The sequence below is a fragment of the Cavia porcellus genome, unplaced genomic scaffold (assembly GCF_034190915.1).
Source record: "Cavia porcellus strain 051 isolate PalLab524CR breed Dunkin Hartley unplaced genomic scaffold, mCavPor4.1 scaffold_11, whole genome shotgun sequence".
Taxonomy (NCBI): domain Eukaryota; kingdom Metazoa; phylum Chordata; class Mammalia; order Rodentia; family Caviidae; genus Cavia; species Cavia porcellus.
Window position 1 is genome coordinate 28,753,924 of NW_026947494.1, and position 18,643 is coordinate 28,772,566.

At 39.9% G+C, this 18,643-nt stretch overlaps 1 protein-coding gene and 1 long non-coding RNA gene across 7 annotated transcripts in view; one reads left to right on the forward strand and one right to left on the reverse strand.

Annotated features, from left to right (window-relative positions):
- Rai14 (retinoic acid induced 14) overlaps nucleotides 1-18,643 on the forward strand; it is a 139,051-nt gene that overhangs the window by 88,302 nt on the left and 32,106 nt on the right. For 3 of the 6 annotated variants that reach the window (XM_063258051.1, XM_063258048.1, XM_063258050.1), the window contains exon 3: nucleotides 391-521. In XM_063258051.1, coding sequence (XP_063114121.1) covers nucleotides 391-521 — 131 coding nt within the window. Of the gene's footprint in view, nucleotides 1-125; nucleotides 269-390; nucleotides 522-18,643 lie in introns of those variants that run through there. The other 3 variants (XM_013152870.3, XM_063258052.1, XM_013152871.3) reach the window with 2 other exon arrangements.
- On the reverse strand, nucleotides 2,724-7,170 carry LOC134478070 (uncharacterized). Its single transcript, XR_010050430.1, has 3 exons — nucleotides 6,834-7,170; nucleotides 4,701-4,821; nucleotides 2,724-3,403 (listed from the first exon to the last, which is right to left on the reverse strand). It is a non-coding gene; the product is annotated as an uncharacterized LOC134478070 (long non-coding RNA).

Consider the following 18,643-nt stretch of genomic DNA (forward strand, 5'->3'; position numbering starts at 1 on the left):
ACAGTTTGGTTCTGTATACAGTGCACTTGAGTGAGCTGTGGACCAGGTCAAAGCTCAGTGATGTCAGGCGCCAGCTGTCAAGTTTAGCAAGAAACTAGCTAATGTGTAAACTGGACTCGAGGTCTTTCTAAAATTCTGCACCTTCCCAAGAGTAGTTAGAAGGAGTAATTTTATCTCAGAGTTTAGTGACAACTGAAATTTCAGTGCACTGTTGATGCTTTCTTTTAGGAAACCAACCTTCTTGGCTATCCCCATGATGAAAGGGAAGGTACTTTAAAGTTGCCCATCTGGGGCGTATTTTGATTTACGCTGGAAGGACTGAGCTCCTGCCAGTCAGGCCTGGCCTGGCCAGTGTTGTTCACCCGTCTGCCTGTCCCCTCTGCCCCACAGATCAATGAGTGGAACAAGAATGATGACCGCCTGCTGCAGGCCGTGGAGAATGGCGACGTGGAGAAGGTGGCCTCGCTGCTGGGCAAGAAGGGGGCCAGCGCCACCAAGCTCGACAGTGAGGGCAAGACCGCGTAAGCTGCACTCCCTGGTTTCTTTTGTGTTCTTTTCTGGGATTCTTAGTGTTCTCTGGACTCCTTGGTATCCATTGGGAAGTTCTTCGAGTGCTTTATGGGGTCTTTGTGAAATTATTGCTGCTCCTCCCACTCCCATGTTTAAATGTGTTTGAGGATGTTTTAATTTGATTCCTGTCCCTTCCAGTTCCAGTTTCCACACTGTTCTCAGATACAACCAAAGATTTCACCAGAGAATAACTAGCACCAAAATTGCAGCCAGTTTGATAGGTGGGAAATGAGTTCTATCCTAGATAAGAAACAAGGTAAAAGAGAAAGACAATTTTTCAGTTACCTTCAAGCCTTGCTACTATATTATAATGTACTTACCACCTTCTTTAACATGAGTAGTTACATGAGTACTGTAATGTGATTTTGCTTCATAGTTTGTCATACATAATACTTACCATAATTAAAATTATATATTGGAGTGAGTGTGTATATCTGTGTGTGTGTGTGTGTGTGTGTGTGTGTGTGTGTGTGTGTCTGTGTATAACTGTTCATGTCCATTTTTACCTGGGAAATATTGTAGAACTGGGGTCCCCAATGCCTGGTCCTTACACTGGTACAGGTCTGTGGCCTTTAGGAAGTTGTACAGCAGGTGAGCAAGGGGTGTGGAAGGAAACCTCATCTGTCTTTACAGCTGCTTTCTGACTCCCATATTCTCGCCTGAGTTCTGCCTCCTGCCAGATCTATGACACCATTAGATTCTCATAGGACTGTGAATCCTACCTGGTAAAGCTTCCCCTGTTTGTGTGAGGGATCTAGGTTCTAGGCTCTTATCTCCTCGCCCAATCTGTAGAAAGTTTTTCTTGCACGAAATCTGTCCATGGTGTGAAAAATGGTGCAGCCCTCTGTTGCAGAGAGATCAGCGACTTTGGAGCCAGATAGACTGCTCATGTGGACCTTGGCATTTATGAGTTGTATAATCCTGGAACCTCACTTTCTTTACTGGGAAACAGGGATGATATTATTTAATTGTTAGGGTAGTTGTGTGCATCAAACAAGATCCTGATCCTGACTGACTCCAGCAACAGGCTGTGAGACAAGACTTAAATATCAATAGTTTCTGTTGTCAGAGATCTTAGAAGGCATGGGGAAGACAGAAGCCTATAAGTAGGGTTTATATCGAGTGCTTTTTACTATGCGTAACTGGGGTGACTTCCTGATAAGGACTTTGGGTAATCTGTTTAGTCTTAGAGCAGGATCTGATTAACTATGGTCTGTGCGAAGCTTAGGCATTGTCTATTGGCTACTCCCACACTACAGAGACACAATTGAGTGGTTGCAACAGAGACTACACACGTCACAAAGTTCAAAATATTTGCTGCTTTTCCCTTTACATAGAAGTTGTGCGTCACGGCCCAGGGATTTAGCTCAGCGGCATAAGTGCCTGCCTTGCAAGCGCACAGTCATGAGTTGGATCCCCGGTTACCCCTAGTCCCCCCCCCCCCCCATTGTGCTTCACCTAAGTTTTTAAGTTTAAAGCTTCAGGGACATCCTACCTACAGGGTAAAGAAAGCAAGGTCCTGGAATGCCTGCCACTCAGAAGCTGAGCCCTACTCTTTAAGGGCCTGAGTGCTGATGGCCACAAAAGATCTAAGAGGATTTGTAGCACATGCAGTTTTATTTACTATATTGAAAGAACTGGCACAGTTCCCAGCTTATATGAGAAAGTCAATAAAGCCAGTTCCCTTCTCTTTATGTCCCAAGTTAGTGTTCTCAATCTTAGGAGAATGCACGTAAGAATTACATGGAATTCTTAAGCAATGTTGATGCTGTAATGATGCCTGAGTCATCGTGATATTTGGAATCACTTATTCTAGGAAAAGGCACAGTAATCAATATTCTTTGGTACTGAGATTTTTGGTGGTAGACACTTAGCTTTTGACCTACTTTGTGTTCCACTGTATGGCTTTCTTCCTCTTTCCCCTTGTCCAGCTTTGCAGGTATCTATATAAGACAGCATTTTATAGTCATCCCAGGGAAAGAAGAATCACCAATGTTTATAGTAGTTTTATGGAAGATAGTATTTGCTACAAGATGATACAAAATTTAGTTAGCACCTTAGCCCTATACCTGTGGCCATTGTAACAAATTTGTACCTTTTCATATTTATTTTTTCTCTCCTCTGTACCCTTCATTTATCTAGCATCAAATTCATTTATTTATAAGACTTTATAGTATTTATTACCACATATACAGATTAATAACCAGACTCAAAGACCAAAGAACATCTGAAACATGGAAGTTTTTCATATAAGACAAAGCGTGCAATATTTAAGCTTGTGTGTCTGAGCACTTATGCGTAGAATAGATGTTGGTTGTGGTAAAATTCACATAAAATTTACCACTTTGATGCTTTTTTTAAGTATTTAACTGAAGGCATTCAGTACAAGCACCATCACTATGTGGTTCCAGAGCTTCCCGTCCCCCGCCAGAGCTCTGTTACCACCACACAGAGGACACTCAGTATGCCCTGGGCAGTCCCCCTCAGCCTGGCACCACTAATCTTTTTGTCCCTGGATTTGCCTGTTCTGGATATTTTGTATAAATGGAATCATAAAATATCGGACTTTTGTCTCTGGCTTCTTTCTCTTAGTGTATTTTTAGGTTTGTCCCTGTTGTAGTATCTGCCAGCGTTCATTCTGTGCTTTGGGTGGTGGAGACGCATGCAGGAGTCACGTAGGAATCACCACCTCCATTGTTGAAGTATTGCATCGAAGGCCCACGTATCACAGCTCTCTGTGAGCTTGCTATAGAAACAGCTCTCCCAAGTCTGTGTGTGTGCTTGCAAGTCAGCTATTTTCTCCTTCAGTGACACATGTGGAAAGTTAGAAGACCTAATGAAAAAGGAAGAAAGGAGGAAATTATTTTTCCAGTGTAGAATTTTTCCGTAAGTAGTCATCTGTCAACACTTAATTTTTCTGCTTGAGATATTCCTTTTGAGGATTAAAGTTATTAACTAATAACTACAAGAATTGAATTTTTAAAGGTATCCCAGAATTCAATCTTTTCTGGCTTTACATTTTGATTCAAACATAATGATCTGAATATTCCAAATAAGGTGGGGCTGTGGGGCTGGAAACCATTTTCCTTATCCCTTCAGGATTAAAAAACAATGCAAAATCGAAGATTCTGTTTTAAATGAGCCCAGTATTGCTTTCTGGACCAAAGCCTTCTCACCTTTGGAGGCTATGCTTGGGCTCTCAGGTTTACCTTAAGTGGCACACCAGTCCCTAAGAGCACACTTGACAGTGTTGCCTAAGCAGTAGGGACTTTTCTGTTGTTCTGTACTTCCCAGATAGCATGTGGATGGACGATCATGTCCCAGAAGCAGCTCTGAAGCTGTGATGGATCAGGGCTGGCCTTCATTCCCTGCTGCTAGAATTCTTGGCTAGACCAGCCGCGTGAGCGTGCAGAGGTGGCATTTGTTTGTGAAAACATAAGAGATGTTTTTCATTTCCTGCTAAAGAAAATGAGGTCCTCCACAGGGCTTGCCCTCATTGTCTGCCTACTTAAAAGAGCTGACCCTTTCTTTTATACAGTTCCATGTCAAAACTAGGCTGGAGGCCTATTTTCTGTAGAGCTCTTGTGCTAACCCATTTTGTAGTTTGGCGTGGGCATCCACAGTTGCGTGTCAGTGCCGAGTCCTGATTTTGGCTTTCAAGGTTGTTTCTGTGGCCCTGCCCTGGTGTAAACATTTTCTCCCGTATGTCTTCTTCTAAAAGTGGGCTGCCTGTTTCTGCTTCCGGTCAGGTAAGAATGGCCACATACGGCCACATACTCACCCAGGTTGCATGTTCATTTGTATTCTGTGGTATCGAAAGAAAACAAACAGCAGAAGTCTCTTCCCTTATGAAATATCTTTGTTTCCAGATTCAAATCTATAAATAACTAAGCAAACACAGTGGCTAGGTGAGGACAAGGCTCATACCATAAAGGTCATTCTTTCGGTATTTATGGAAGTGACTTTTCAGTGTGGCTCTTATGGAGAAAACACTCCCTTCTGCTGATGGGTAAGTTACATAGGAGCAAACTAACTGGAGATTCAGAGGGAAAAGAACTATTGTGACGAATGTCACACCCTGCACCCCAGCTTTTCTAGCAGTGTGGAGAAACTTGTAGTCTACTACCTACCGAGCCAGAAAACCGCAAAGTCCCTCACATGTTCTCCAGAAGCTTCCGTGGCCTGCACTCAGTAACCACATGTGTAGCTCGGCCATTCCTTAGGCTTTTTATTTCTTTCCTAGAATATTTTCTTTCAGAGAAAAGATAAGAAACTATGTCAGAAGTGTTTCTTCCCCTACCCATGATGAAAGTAGTTTTTTAAAAAAATAAAAATCAAATGACTGGAATTTGTTTCGGAAAAAGTAAAAGGAGAGTGGTTTCTTGTCAGAGAAGAACAGAGTAGGGCAGAGTTACAGCTGCAGGCGGTATTTATGGAGGGGCCTGGCTTGCTTCTACCCCATCTGGCCTCTTTTCCATGGGGGATGTGAGGAGTGGGAGGGTGTCAGTGCCCTGAAACCTCTTACGTAGAACAGTCTAATTGTTTCAAGATGGTTCTCCCTACATTTGGATGTGCCTTTAATTAAAGTTATATGTTTGTCTTAGGAACAACCAGACTAAATAAAATCACTTCTGGGGCTATAGTATTTGAACAAATACCCACCAGGACACAGGCGTGTAGGCCGTAAAAATGTGTGTGTGTGTGTGTACATGCACATACATGTGTGCCTTCATGCAGCTTTCATAGCAGAAACCTGATCTTTTTGGCTTCAAAAGCAAGGACTTGTAAAAGTATTTTTAGATGAATCTGTGGAACTTTTAAATACTGTACAATGTGGGGGAGATACTCCTTGAACTCTACAAATCAGAGTAAGCCAAGGCTTCTGCATTTGGTGGCCTGTGCATTCTGCCTTCTTGATTTCTCAAGACAGGGATATATTAGAAACTCGGTATCAGCCTTTCAGTCTTAGAAATCAAGTCTCCTCTAGGTCTTCTCAAAAATGACTTCCAAGTGAATTTGTGTGAAACCATTACATAGTATATGTGTGATTGTAACTCCATTACCCTTGCAAAACCACCCTGTCTTTCCTTAAGCCCTGCTGATATTTGACAGAATGATAAATTATACAGTACAAATACAGTATCCATTTTGCGTTGGGTCATGTACCTTTAGTAGGTAACATAACCCTTGTTCATACCTCACAAGTACTGTAAGCCCAAGTGTTTGTGCTTCATGAGTCTACTGGTTGGTAGGTACTTTTGTCTAAAATGTTCAAAACTGTAATATAAGCAGATACAAAAAGAAGAAATACGTTCATTACCAGATGCATAGCATTCACTTGGAATGGCAAGACCAATGAAAATGCTGAATAATTCATGGTTAACTTATAAATACTGATCATAAAGAGTCTAGGTAGGACAACAGAACAGCTAAGAAGTGCTTCCTATATGAGGTGTGATGTGAGGGGTCTTAAAGAATGCAGAAATCAGTAGGGCTTGGGTGGGCTCAGGGCAAGAAGACAGAGTAGATGCAGATAACAGCAGAAACAGAGGTTAACCTAGACTGGAAAGGAAAACAGTGATACTATGGCTATTGTGCCATCCCTTCTCTGAGTTATCTTCACCAAGTGCTGGACTCCACTTGAAACTGCATCAATTCTCAACTTGGCGTTTATTAGAATTACCTTGGGTAGTTTGGGAAAAGGCTAGGGTGGACCTGCAGAGACTCTGGGTTGAACTAGTAAGGAATGTGATCTTGTTCATTGAAGAGCAGGTGATTGGAATGGTCAGCCCCCATTTAGAACTACTGAGCAGCGCCCTGCGCAGCGAGAGCCCTGATGGATTACAGTGATGGATTACAGGTGGCCCAAGGATAGTTTGGAGAGCCTAGGTGAACTGAGTTCTAGCATAGACACACATACATGCACATATGTTTGTAATATTTGTAGACAAAACAAAATTTAAAGAAAAGGTCGATTTTTGTTTTAAAATAAACTATGTTAAGGTAACATAATTCACAAGGTTTTTAAAAGGAAGCTGGGTTTTATGTGAAAGTTAAACATACGTTGTTGCAAAATTGTGCAGTAGAAGGGTGCATATAACCACAGTAGGGTGACAATTGATGAGAATGGATAAGAAAATTAGGACTACACTGATGACAGTATTCATAGGGTCACAGTGCTTTTTTGTTTGTTTTGTTTTGTTTTTAATTGCTTTAAAAAATTGGATTAAGTCTATTGAGAATGAAGGATTTTCAACACTTACATGGTAATTGTTGCTCAGGATTGAAGCTGGCTGGCTTGCTCCTCCCCCTCGCCATCTGGTGGTGCCTGCCACCGACTGGACTGGACCTGCCCTGAATGCAGAGGTCAGGAGAGCCTGGGAACGTGGTTCACTGTGATAGAGAGAAAGCAGAGCAGGAAAGGCTCAGAGCACACAGGCTGTGACCTGCCCTCAGTCCTCACATGCGAGGGCCTGCCAGAGCAGGCGGTTCTCATGTGGAGCAGCAGCCAGGAGGTTCAGGAGTCGAGTCCAGTGGGATCACAAGCATGCACCAAGCCCTCCTGTTTTCTCACCTTAGCTCCTGAAAAGTTGCCATCACCACCACCCATACCCCTGAGTGTGAAGTATCATGGAAGACCCTGTGGTACCACCTCTTTCATGAATTCTTTGCTAACGTCTAATGGGGCAGTCTGTTTCCACCGCCTCTCTGAGCCACCTAGGAATGAAAGTGTCTTAGTTACCTAAGTGCTTATCTTGTCCTTCGCTTCTTTATTTATTCCCTCTCTCCCTCCTTTGCCCTTCCTCCCTTCTTTCTTTTCCAGGGTTGAACTCAGAGCCTTATGCACACTAAGCAAGTGCTGTGCCACTGAGCCACCCCCCACACCACCCCAGCCCCAATAAGAAAGGAGTTGTTTCTTGTGATGCTGCTTCTTTACAATACTGGCTTTCACCTGTGTCACCAATTCAGTGAACAGTTCATCTCCTCACTCCTTTTAAAGATTTTGTCAGTTTCTCTCACGTGTGTATTTCTCATCTAATTCTCTCAGCCACTCTGCGGTAGATTCATGAACAGGGAAGTGTGACACAGAAAGGTTCAGAAATTAATATGAATCATCTGTTCTAAGTTCTAGGGGCTAGAATGTGGGGGTGTATCCATGAATGCAGCATACAAGTCATTTGTCCTAATGGAAATTTCAAAATGCTCAAGTGCTGTTTCCAGATCATATTTATAAAATCAAATAGTCCTGAAGAAAAAAAGCTAATGGTCAAGTTAAATGCTGGATTGCTTAGCTTTGTATATGTGATCCTTCATCTCTTCTCTCTACCTACCATTATATCCCCACAAGAGCCTAAGTAGTACTGTTAGTACTATTAATTAGCTTATTCTGGGCACTGAAAGGGTAATAATTCTGTATTTATAGGCTTCATTTTCTATGCCAGTCATAATGCATTATACCTATTTAGCAGGGAAAGGCAACATATGTTTCCATTTTTCATACTGTGCTGTTGGTTCCAATTGAAAGCGGTGATCAGAGTTGCTATTGTAGCTGCTTTGGAAATTATTGAAAGTCGGTGGGCAGTGGCACATCTGCCGGAAGGTTGTGCTCTGGGACAGCAGAGCTAATACCCACTGGAAGAGCAGACTTAATTTGGGGGGTTTATAACTAGAATCCATTAGATAGGATTACATTCTTACCCTCAAATTAGAATCTGAAATAAGAATCCAGATGTTTTAATATTATTGATAGGATTTTCAATAAGATTATTGAAATATTTGGTATGGGCCCACTCTCATTTCAGATCAGTACGATAGAATTTAGATGTTTCAACAAACATGCCATAAAACAATTGGTAGGATGAGTTGAAATCATAGCTTTAAGGTAAAAAAAAAAAGGCTTTTGTGATCATAGGGACCAGACAGATGAGTAAACTGATGCCAGTGAATTTGAATGACTTTCCTGGAAGCTAGTAAAGTTGTAAGAATTGCCTGTTTTTGGCTTTTCAGCCTTCAGTATCTCCTCTGTCTACTTCCTGGTAATTTTCAATGGTGAAGCTTTTAATATGAGATGCTGGGAAGATGGTAAACCAAGGACTACTGAGTTTTATTTCATGGCCCCTTTTGCTATGTCAGTGACTCTAAATATGGAGTGTGTATCAGAATCATGTGGGAATTACTGGGCTCTAGCCCTGGCTTCTTGAGTAGGAGCCCGAGAACTTGCATTACTAACAGTTTCTCAGGTGATGCTGATACTGCAGGTTCCAGGCCGTGTTGGGGAATCTGCTGTGCAACTCAGCTGGGAAGCCAAATTGAGTTCAACCTAAAGGACAGTTCCTTTCTCAGGAACATATGTCATAACCTGAGAAACATGTATGGTTATACCACTTTTATGGGTGTGCCTTGACTTTAGAAAACTTAAACACTTTATAGTAAAAAAGGCAAAGTCAAAGCTAAAGATTTGTATTATGTGAAGAAAAACAAAGCCATATCTGTGATAAGAAAATTGAAAAAAAGAAAGTCATTCTTTCAGCATCAAGGGCCGCACAGTCTAATGGGACAGACAGGCAATAGCAGGTGGCTTTTTAACGTAATGATCATGTACACTGATGGCTGGGGAAGAAGGCCGGTGGGGAAGAGGGCGGGAGCTCTTTGCATGTGGCTGTGGAAGGAAGGGCTCTCTGGGCAGATCTCTGAATGGAGTGGGCAGCAGTCACACACCTTCCTAGAGAAATAGCTCTGCTGGTGGAGGGAGGAGCAAGCAAAGGCCCTGAGGTAGGAGGCTCTCAAGAAATTATTAGTAGCCGGGGAACTGAAGCCAGTGAACAGGGAGGATGAAAGAAGGTGAAGTGGAAAGGGAATCAGCAGCCAGAGCCTTGTAGACTGTGGCAGAGACTTTGATTAAATCCCTAATCATAAATATTAAATATTTTTGTTTTTTAAAATCTCTTTAAACATGGCGTACTATTACTTTTTTCTCTCCAGAAAAACATACAGTAAGTGTGATTAAAAATAGAAGTGACATTAGGTGATTGGGATATGAGGCTCCTGTTGTAGAACTAAGAGCCCAGAGCTCCTGAGGAGCTGTGAGACAGCTGTTTTGTGTCATGGATTATTTGTGAATCTCTGCTGATAGGGACTCCTTTCCTGGGAAGAAGGAAGATGTGCATTTTTAGGGAGAAGCTACTCTCAAAATTAGAGCAGTAAGTTCAAGTCCTGACTTTTTCCTTATTTCCTCAGTATCCCTATGAAATGACAATTTCACTGAGATTCTGAGGTGTGGCTGGCACTTGCAGGGTTTGGTGAAAGTCATCTATTTTGTTGTGCCATTAGTTGTCTCCTTGACTTGGGATTGCATATACAGTGGGAGGTATTGAAGACCTCAGCATGGTCCAGCCCTGTGGATGCCAGCAGCCAGGTGGTGAAGGAGGCAAGGAGTTTGGTTTGAGAGAAATTTTCTGTGAATGAACATGCCTGAAAAAAATCAATGTTCTGCAAGTATTCTTGAGACATTTTATTTCTTTCCAGCATATGATGTAGCTAGTACTGTAATCAGAATTGTGTTATCACTCAGGAAAATAGAAAGAACTTTTTAGACCATAATTCACACTTTTGAATAGCAGCATTCAGGCCCTCTTTTGGTGAAGAGCTTTGGGAAGTAAACCAGCTTTACCCCAAGGCATTTATTTCAGGAAGGTTTGCACAACTTGACGAGGAGTGTTGTTGTAGGAAATGAAATCTCCATTGCAAGCTGATTGCTTCAGCTCTGGGATTATGTTCCCATTCGTTTGAGAGCCCTGGCAACCTTACTTTGCCCCAGTGAGAAGCTGATGTTTGCTTTTTTGCCAAATACTTGCAGTTTTTAAACTTTGTTTTTAAAGGAGCGGCACAACCAATAAGTTATAATCCAGGGGATTTCATGGTTTGCAGAGCTGAGAAACAGCACTGTTTCTCCACACAGTGGTAAAGAGCCAGCCCTGGAGACTCTCTGCTGCATGCTTGTTTTGGGACTTTGCCTCAGTTTCCTTCTCTGTAAAATGAGGGCCTAATAATTTATTCTAACCTTCTGTAAGCCTGCTCTAAGGATATGACTCCTACTGTGTAGTTTTAGTAGATTAGATGCTGTTGTTTTTAAAGTTTTTGTCATTTAATTTTCTTAACCATGGTTTAAAAGTGAGGAACTGAAGTTAAATGACCACAGTGACATCATGCTGCAACAAAGCAGCCAACAGTGTGGTACCCAGGCCTCCAAGCAGCCCTCCAGCCTCTTAACTCTTACCCTGGCTGCTGGCATCCATAGGGCTGGACCGTGCTCCTCTGAATGCCACTGCACTGCTATTTGAAGTGGGGGACATCAGTGAACTGAGTCTTTCTTGGGGTGCAGGGGAGTCGGAGGAAGAGAAAGAGGGTATAAAATAGCAACAAAATTCTGAAACACTGAAACTCTGGGATTTTTTCCCAGTGACAAAAGCAATAACATTGCAAATATCAGTAAGCATCAAAGAATCAAAATAGGTTTGTGTAAATCATCAAGCTGCTTATTTGTGCCTTTTAGTTATAGTCGATATTAAAGGGCCCCAGCTGAGTCTCATAAGTAAAGTTAAACATGGCCTATTATAGCGAAAGAGGACCCAGAGGGGATTCCTTGTTTGTGGAACATATCTGTGAAATTGTTTTTGAGGTTGAAGGAATTATGTTCAAAGAATATTGAAACATTGAGTGCCTTGCCAAAAATGATGGTTGAGGATTTTAACTTGTCCTGTATTTAGAGCAATGCCTGTCAGACTTGACTGTACACACAGAATCAGCTGGGGATCTTGTCTGTTGAGCTTCTGATTCAGTTAGATGTGGGGTGAGTCCCGAGAACCTGCATTTTAACAAGCTCCTGGCCTATAGGACCACTGTTAAGAGTAGCCAAGACTTATTGAAATGCCATGGCTTCAGCTACATCAGATTTGGGATAGCCTCTGTGGGTGTCCCTGAGCAATGACCTGTGTCTGTCTTACTGAGCCTGGGGAGAGAAGTGGAGAAAGGGCTTTTATAGCCCTCTGACTCCACCAAATTCTTGATATCTTTAAATGAGATAAAACAAAGAAACAAAATCTCAAAAAAATATTGTTATGGTTAATATATCGCATATTTTATCTCAAAAGTAATTACTCAGAGTATAAGATACAGGCATGAAAATACTCTCCAAACAATATTAACACAAACCTTTCTTCTCAATGAACTTAGAGAAGTTGCTAGTATAACTGTCTTACTTATCTTGTATATTCTCCTATTATCTTGTTTTGAAATTTGTTATAGTTTTTCCCTTTAACATAAAATTTAACACAATAAAAAAGTTTTTAAAAGTACATTGGTATATATACTCATCATTAAAAAGAAAGGCCACATTTTTAAGTTAGAAATAAAAGCTTATGAAGAGCGATAGCTAAAGATGTCCCTGGTTTGTTTTGCATTCACTATTTTATATTCCTTTAAGAGGAACTCTCAGCTAATAATTAATTGAACTAACTACTTCAAAGGGCTTGTTGAAAAGGACTGCAGTGTTTTGCCTCTGGACATTTTAGGTTGCAATTAAAATTTTCATCTCTTAAATTAAAATTTGCCAGATAATAACAAGTCTTGACTAGGATATGGAGATATTGGAACCCTTCTACATTGTTGATAGAAATGTAAAATGGTACAATAGCTTTAGAAAAGAGCTTAGCAGTTCCTCAGAAAATTAAATATAGTATGTGACTGAGCAATTGCACTTCTAGGTGTATATGTACTAGCGTTGAAAACCTAAGCACACAAATATACATATTAGAAAATTACATAGAAATAATAGCGTAAAGTAGAAACAATCCAGATGTACATTAAGTGATGATTAGGTAAGCAAAATGTGATGTATTCCTATAAAGAATATTGTTAAGGAAGGAATGAAGTAGTAATACTTCCTACAACACGAATGAACCTTGAAAACATGCTAAATGAAAGAAACCAGACACAGGAAACCTAAAGTTGTGTGAGCCTATCTTTAGGACTTATTCAGAATAGGCTAATATAGCTAATCTCTAATTATAGAGATAGAAAGTAGATTTGTGATTTCCAGGGGAATGGAGGAAGATGGAGTGAATAGTAATGGATACAGGAAGTTTTTTAGGACAGTGAAAATATTCTAGAGTTATATAATGAGGTTAGTTGTACAACTCTGTAAATATACTAAACACAACCAAATTGTACTTTTTAAAAATGGTGAATTTTCTTATGTGTGATTGTATCTCAGTAAAGAGATGAAAATATTCTCATTTTGTCTTTGTAATCTTTCTTCATTTTAATCAAATTATATTTCAGCATTACCCATTACTTTTAATAATTTATTACAAGGTTTTCCAACCTGAACACTATTGATATTTTGGAACTGGATAGAAAATTCTTTATTGTGCAAAGCTGTCCCATGCATTTTGTAGGAAGTCCAACCATGTCTCTGGTCTCTACTCATTAGATGACAATGGGATCTAGAATCCCTTTTCTTTCTTTATGTTCTGTTTCAATAATAAAACATGCCATCAGATGTTGTCAAATGTTCCTGTATGTGTGTTTATGTATGTGTGTGTATGTACACAAAATTGCTTTCATTTCAAATCTTTGGCTTACCTTTAGTGCTCTACTAAAAGACAAGCTCCATAAAAAAGATGCTTTTATTTACCATCTTTCTCAGGGCTCAGAACGTTTGATACGTAAATGCATTAATGTCATATTAAATATGTGACTGCATGTATTTATTTATAGTAGCAGGAGAAGCATCATAGTTACTCCATACTTCAGTTAGTTCCAATATCCAGTTAACATTATCAAGAATACTGTCTGTAAGGTGGGGTGTATTTAGGTTTTAATCAACCTACTGTTTTGCTCAACACCTGTTGTAGTCAGGTTTACAAGGGAAAAGATTTAATACAGGACACATAATTTTTAGGATTATTTTATAATACCCAGAGAGTCAAATACAAGAGTGCAGGAGATCTAACCACACACTAGAGACCCAAAAAATCCACCTGTAGGCCTGAATCCCTTGGCAATGTTCGGTGTAAGTTCAGCTGAAGATGTAGAATCTATGACAATGTGTCATGTAAATCTGTATCGAGGACCTGCATTGGGAACACCTAAAAGTCAGTGGTGGAAGCTAGAAAGTCTGTGCAAGGAAACTAGAGTGAGGAAACTGCTCAAGTTAAAGATCAGAGCTTCCCCAAAAAGAACACAGTCACCCTCAGCTACAGGGACCTGAGCTGCAATGATAATAGCCGAGTTCATTATCAGGAAACCAGCCACAGCATCCACCCCTCATATCTCAACCTGAAAACTCTTTATGAGTAGATTCTTCTAGCCATTTATCCAGCACATGGCCATTAGATGACCATGGCCATACTCTTAATTAGGTGCTGCACTAGGCCACAGTCTGTCCCTAAGCCTGCTTTAACCCTGCAAAGGCCTGGCTCTAGGACAGTAGTCCAGTGGAGTGTCTCTAACCTCTAAGGATGCAAGCATTTATCAATCACTGCCTAAGAAAGAAATCTACTTGCTGTCTTCTCTACAAATCCAGGTTCTGTCACCGACACGTTATATTTTTCCACCCATGAAAATCAACTTTCCGTTTAACTGTGTTATTACTAAAAGTTGGCTGTGCTTCTGGTTCACATTCAGAGGCTTAATTTTAATGACTTGTTGCTGACAACCCCTGCTCTAGGGATTATCACTTCCATGAAAGGTGCCAGAATGTAAGCAGCTCAAGTGTGAGCCTGGGGCAAGGCTAGTCTTGCTGCCTTTTTTTTTTTTTAAATCTGTGACTTTGCAACTACAGCTTTGTCCCAGTTTCCACTCATTGGAAATGCGGATAGCTTTTATCTCACCTCAACCCTTTCATTTTTAAACAGTAGCAATCCTGATTTAATTTATGCTAGTTTGTCCTTCTTGAATGTTGAGATAATTCCTTTTGTTAAACACCATATCACAGATTCTACTTTGTCTTGTGTAAGTAAAAGCTAAATAGTTGGTGGCACGTGTGTGCACATGTGTGTACGTGTGCATTTACTACATGCTTCAGATTTTTCTAAGTGGTTTCACACACATTCATTCATTCCTCACGGCCCATTTTCCAGATATGCAAATGGAGAAACATAGAACTCTTCCCCAAGATTACATTAATAAGTGGCAAAACACGTTCAAACCCAATTAGTCTGAATTCTCTAATGTTGTATGTCTCACCTAATGTCACATTTGTTATACTTTGTCATTTGACTACATGTTTTTGTCCTCCTCTAGGCTTTAAAAAAGCTATCATATTGGAATCACATCTCCTGACGTTAAAACCTTAAGATAACTAGGTACCTAAAGTAGATCCACAGAACAACAGCAGCATATATATATATATATATATATATATATATATATATGAAATTTTTATACCTTACCCTCTTACAATGGTATTTATCTTGCTTCTTCTTGTTGGCAGCTGATTATCTAAGTGTAAGATGTTTAGACTGAATATGTAAGGACTGCCATAATATAACTGAGATAGTTTATAAGGAAGTTGCTGCCAGAGTTACTTTATTTTCTAATTTGTGCCTTAATTTTCTGAATTTGCACACCTTTCATAAAAGGAAGACAGAGCCATCCCAGAACATTACGATTTTGGTTTTCTTTTATGTGGCAACTGATTTAGCAAACTTTCAAGTTATAGACACTGTGTTTTATATTAAGAAGTGGCTAACAGGTTCTATGGCAATTATGTATTATTTCAAGGAGTTAATCAGATTGGTCAGTAGATATCAATGTCTCGTGGTGGTGCGTGTCTGTAATTCCAGCATTTGGAAGACTGAGGCAGGAAAAGCACTGCAAGTTGACGGCCAGCCTGGGCTACAACATAGTAAGTTCAAGGCCAGCCTGACATAGCAAGACCCTGTCTAAAAAAACACAAGTTACTATTTCTTGATATTCATTATTATTTTATATTTTCTTTTTGTAAATCTAGCCTGCATATTTTTGAATAGTAGACTAGATTAGTATATATGTTATGTGTGTATGTATTATAAAGTATATATGTATAGTAAATATGAAATATGAAAGTTCATATAGTAAATATGAAGTATGAAAGTTTAGTGAATGTCTTTTTAAACTTCCAATACATTATTGAAGAACTCTGGAATATCTTACCCTTACCATCGGGATAAGATATGAATAAGTATATGATATGCCCACAGAACATGTGTTACTTACAACAATTTTAAACTACAGGGTAGCCTATACTTTAATACAAAATATATCAAGGATATTGATGGAATTAAGCACATTAGAGTCTACAACAAGTAAACTGAATGAAACCTAAGCACAATGAGAGGGTTGAGGAGATGATATTTTAGTTTTCTGAGAGTCCCGATTATGTTTTACAAGTGACTAGGACCATAGAGCTAATAAGATGTATGTGGAGTGTTAGTTTGTTTGCTTTTTAATTTTGTTTTTTTCTGTAGCTGCTTGTGTATCTACATGTGTATGTACATGCTCATAGGGATTGTGGATATACTGAAAACCCAATCAACGACAGAAAACCTGAGTTTAATCATTTGTTTATTTTAACATGTGGGGCATTCTAGACTGTGTACTGATTCTTATTTAATGGGTTATATATATCTTATCTATTGAGAAGTTTAAATTTAAACCCTTTAAATTGGTCTCTATTTTGGCGTAAGACCGTATTGGAAAACTCTTTAGAAATCACAATATTCTGTGTAATTATATGGCGTATTCTTCCATATAAAGTGCTTTCATAAAAAGCATGTCAGTCAAATGCTCAAATGTCTTAATAATCCAATTATATGTGGCAGTGGCAGTAAAAACATTTTTTTAAAGCCTGAATTTGCCCCTGGAAATCCCTACTCAAATACTATCAATGATCACACACAAAATACCTCACTCTGATGTGATGAACTCTGGGAAACAAGTAACACCTTCAAAGGTATCAACAGACAAGAATTTTAAAAAGGAACTGTTTACAAATGTGATGCTAGGTTAAAGGAACCAGGAAGGTTGGAGAGGAAACCCTGGGTTAGCAGTACTGGGAACATATCTTTGCCCTCTTCCTGAAAGAGCAAAAAGGCAGAATAGCTGCTAAAACCCAGAAACAACCACAGCAGTAGTTTCTGGAGAGCCAGAGCTGTGACTTCATAGCTGTGGTTTTCATAGAGGAAGAAACAGCCTGGTAATGGAGGGGAGGGTGTGAAAGGGTTGATGCCTGGAAGTCTTGCCTCAGATTTTCCTTCTTATAAACACCTCCCGCTGGTCCCAAAAGCCTAAGTACATGGCAGCCCATGAGATTGAATCCACTGGAGGACTACCTTCCAGACCACAGACCCAGGGCTAAGGACAGAGGGCGGATGCAGGGGGAAAGCAAAGGCACAGCATTGGCAACTCACCATCGAGGAACAGGCTCCTATTGTGTTTTTTGGCTTTGTTCCCATATCACAACAAATACCTGGAAATTAAGAGTTCTTGGAGGAACGCCTTGAAATAATGATGTTTAATTGGACCACATGAGCTTAGAATGAATTTACTAGAGGAAAATTATAATGCTTATTAGATGAGTACAGTATAAAATTACAATCATATATATATCTGTCCTTATAATAAGCAGTTTCTAATTTGTATTTGTACTTTGTTAAGAACAGTAATTGCTGATACTTTTGGTAAAATGCAGGAGAAAATTATGAGTGGGGTAAATACTGTTATTCTTTCAAAACAAAAACAAAAAGATAACACACATTGTGTAGGAGAATAGTTGGAGAGCCCTACAACAGAGGAAAATGTCATTCTTGATCTAAATTCTAATAGGCAAGGCAGAGTGAAACAAAAGTGACACATGGGCTTAAACAAAACTCCGACTGCTCTGGATCCATTAATAACATGTATTACAGCCATCACAGGGGTTAGTTCAGGTTGATGGGGTGGTGGTTTATGAATGAATGTTTGAGAAGTTTCTCCTGTGGAATTATAAATGGAACCCAACTTCCTAACATTTTATTTTTCCTTGCTTATGATGGAAAGTCAATAACTTGCAGACAATAGTCTTGAATCCCTGCCTTTTCCAGGTCTTCCAGTGATTCTCCTGCCATTTCTTCAGATTGTATTTATCACCACACAGCAGTAGCCTACGGTCATGCTCACTGTCAGATGTGGCCACTTTGTCAGTCATCTGTAAATATAGTGTGCAATCTAGAGGCAATTGAGAAGACTCAGAGCAGAAAAGAAATATAAATATCCCATGGGGTTCGGAAGTAGAAATTAGAGTGAACCCATGGAGGGCTTCAAAGATGCCAGGGCTTTGAGGTTTCTGCTCATGGTCTGTTGCCCGATTTGTTGAAGATGAAATAGGCATGTTCTATTTGTGACAATTTGGCAAGCTATGTAATTGTCATATATGTAATTTTCTTTGCATACGTCATACTTCATTTAAAAGATATATATGGGATGTGTGCACATGTCCATGTGTGCACAATAGTCACTGTCCTTGTATACCTGTCTTTGGAGTGGTAGAGGGGTATCCTGTTGTCTAGAGACTTTTGATTTAGTGTTCACCTGGTCATAGGACGTAGCAAAGTGAACAGCTTAGAAATGAACATAAAAGAAGATAAATACTAATCAATTTTAGAAACATAGCTCCTAGCATCCTTAAAAGTAGAGAGTTGAATTTGTGAAGCTTTTCATAGTGATTCTCTGTCCTCAGGGGCAATTAATTATGTCAGGTACACCGTTACTAAGGCTGAGCATGTTTGTACTCCCAAGTGTCATTGAGTTCTGTATCCTAATTGTGAGCTTTCTCTGATCCTGTTTGTAACCTGAGTGTAGACTCCTGTTGCCTAAGGGAGGTAGACAGCAATAGGACTCAACTAAGGCTGTGATGGAAATCTTAGTACTCAGGACGCTGAGGCAAGACGCTCATGAGTCCAAGGCCATCCTTGGCTACATAAAGAGTTCAAGGCCAGCCTGAGCTCATAGTGAGTCTGTCCTGCAACCCTTCCCAAAGGTTTGTATGGTAATG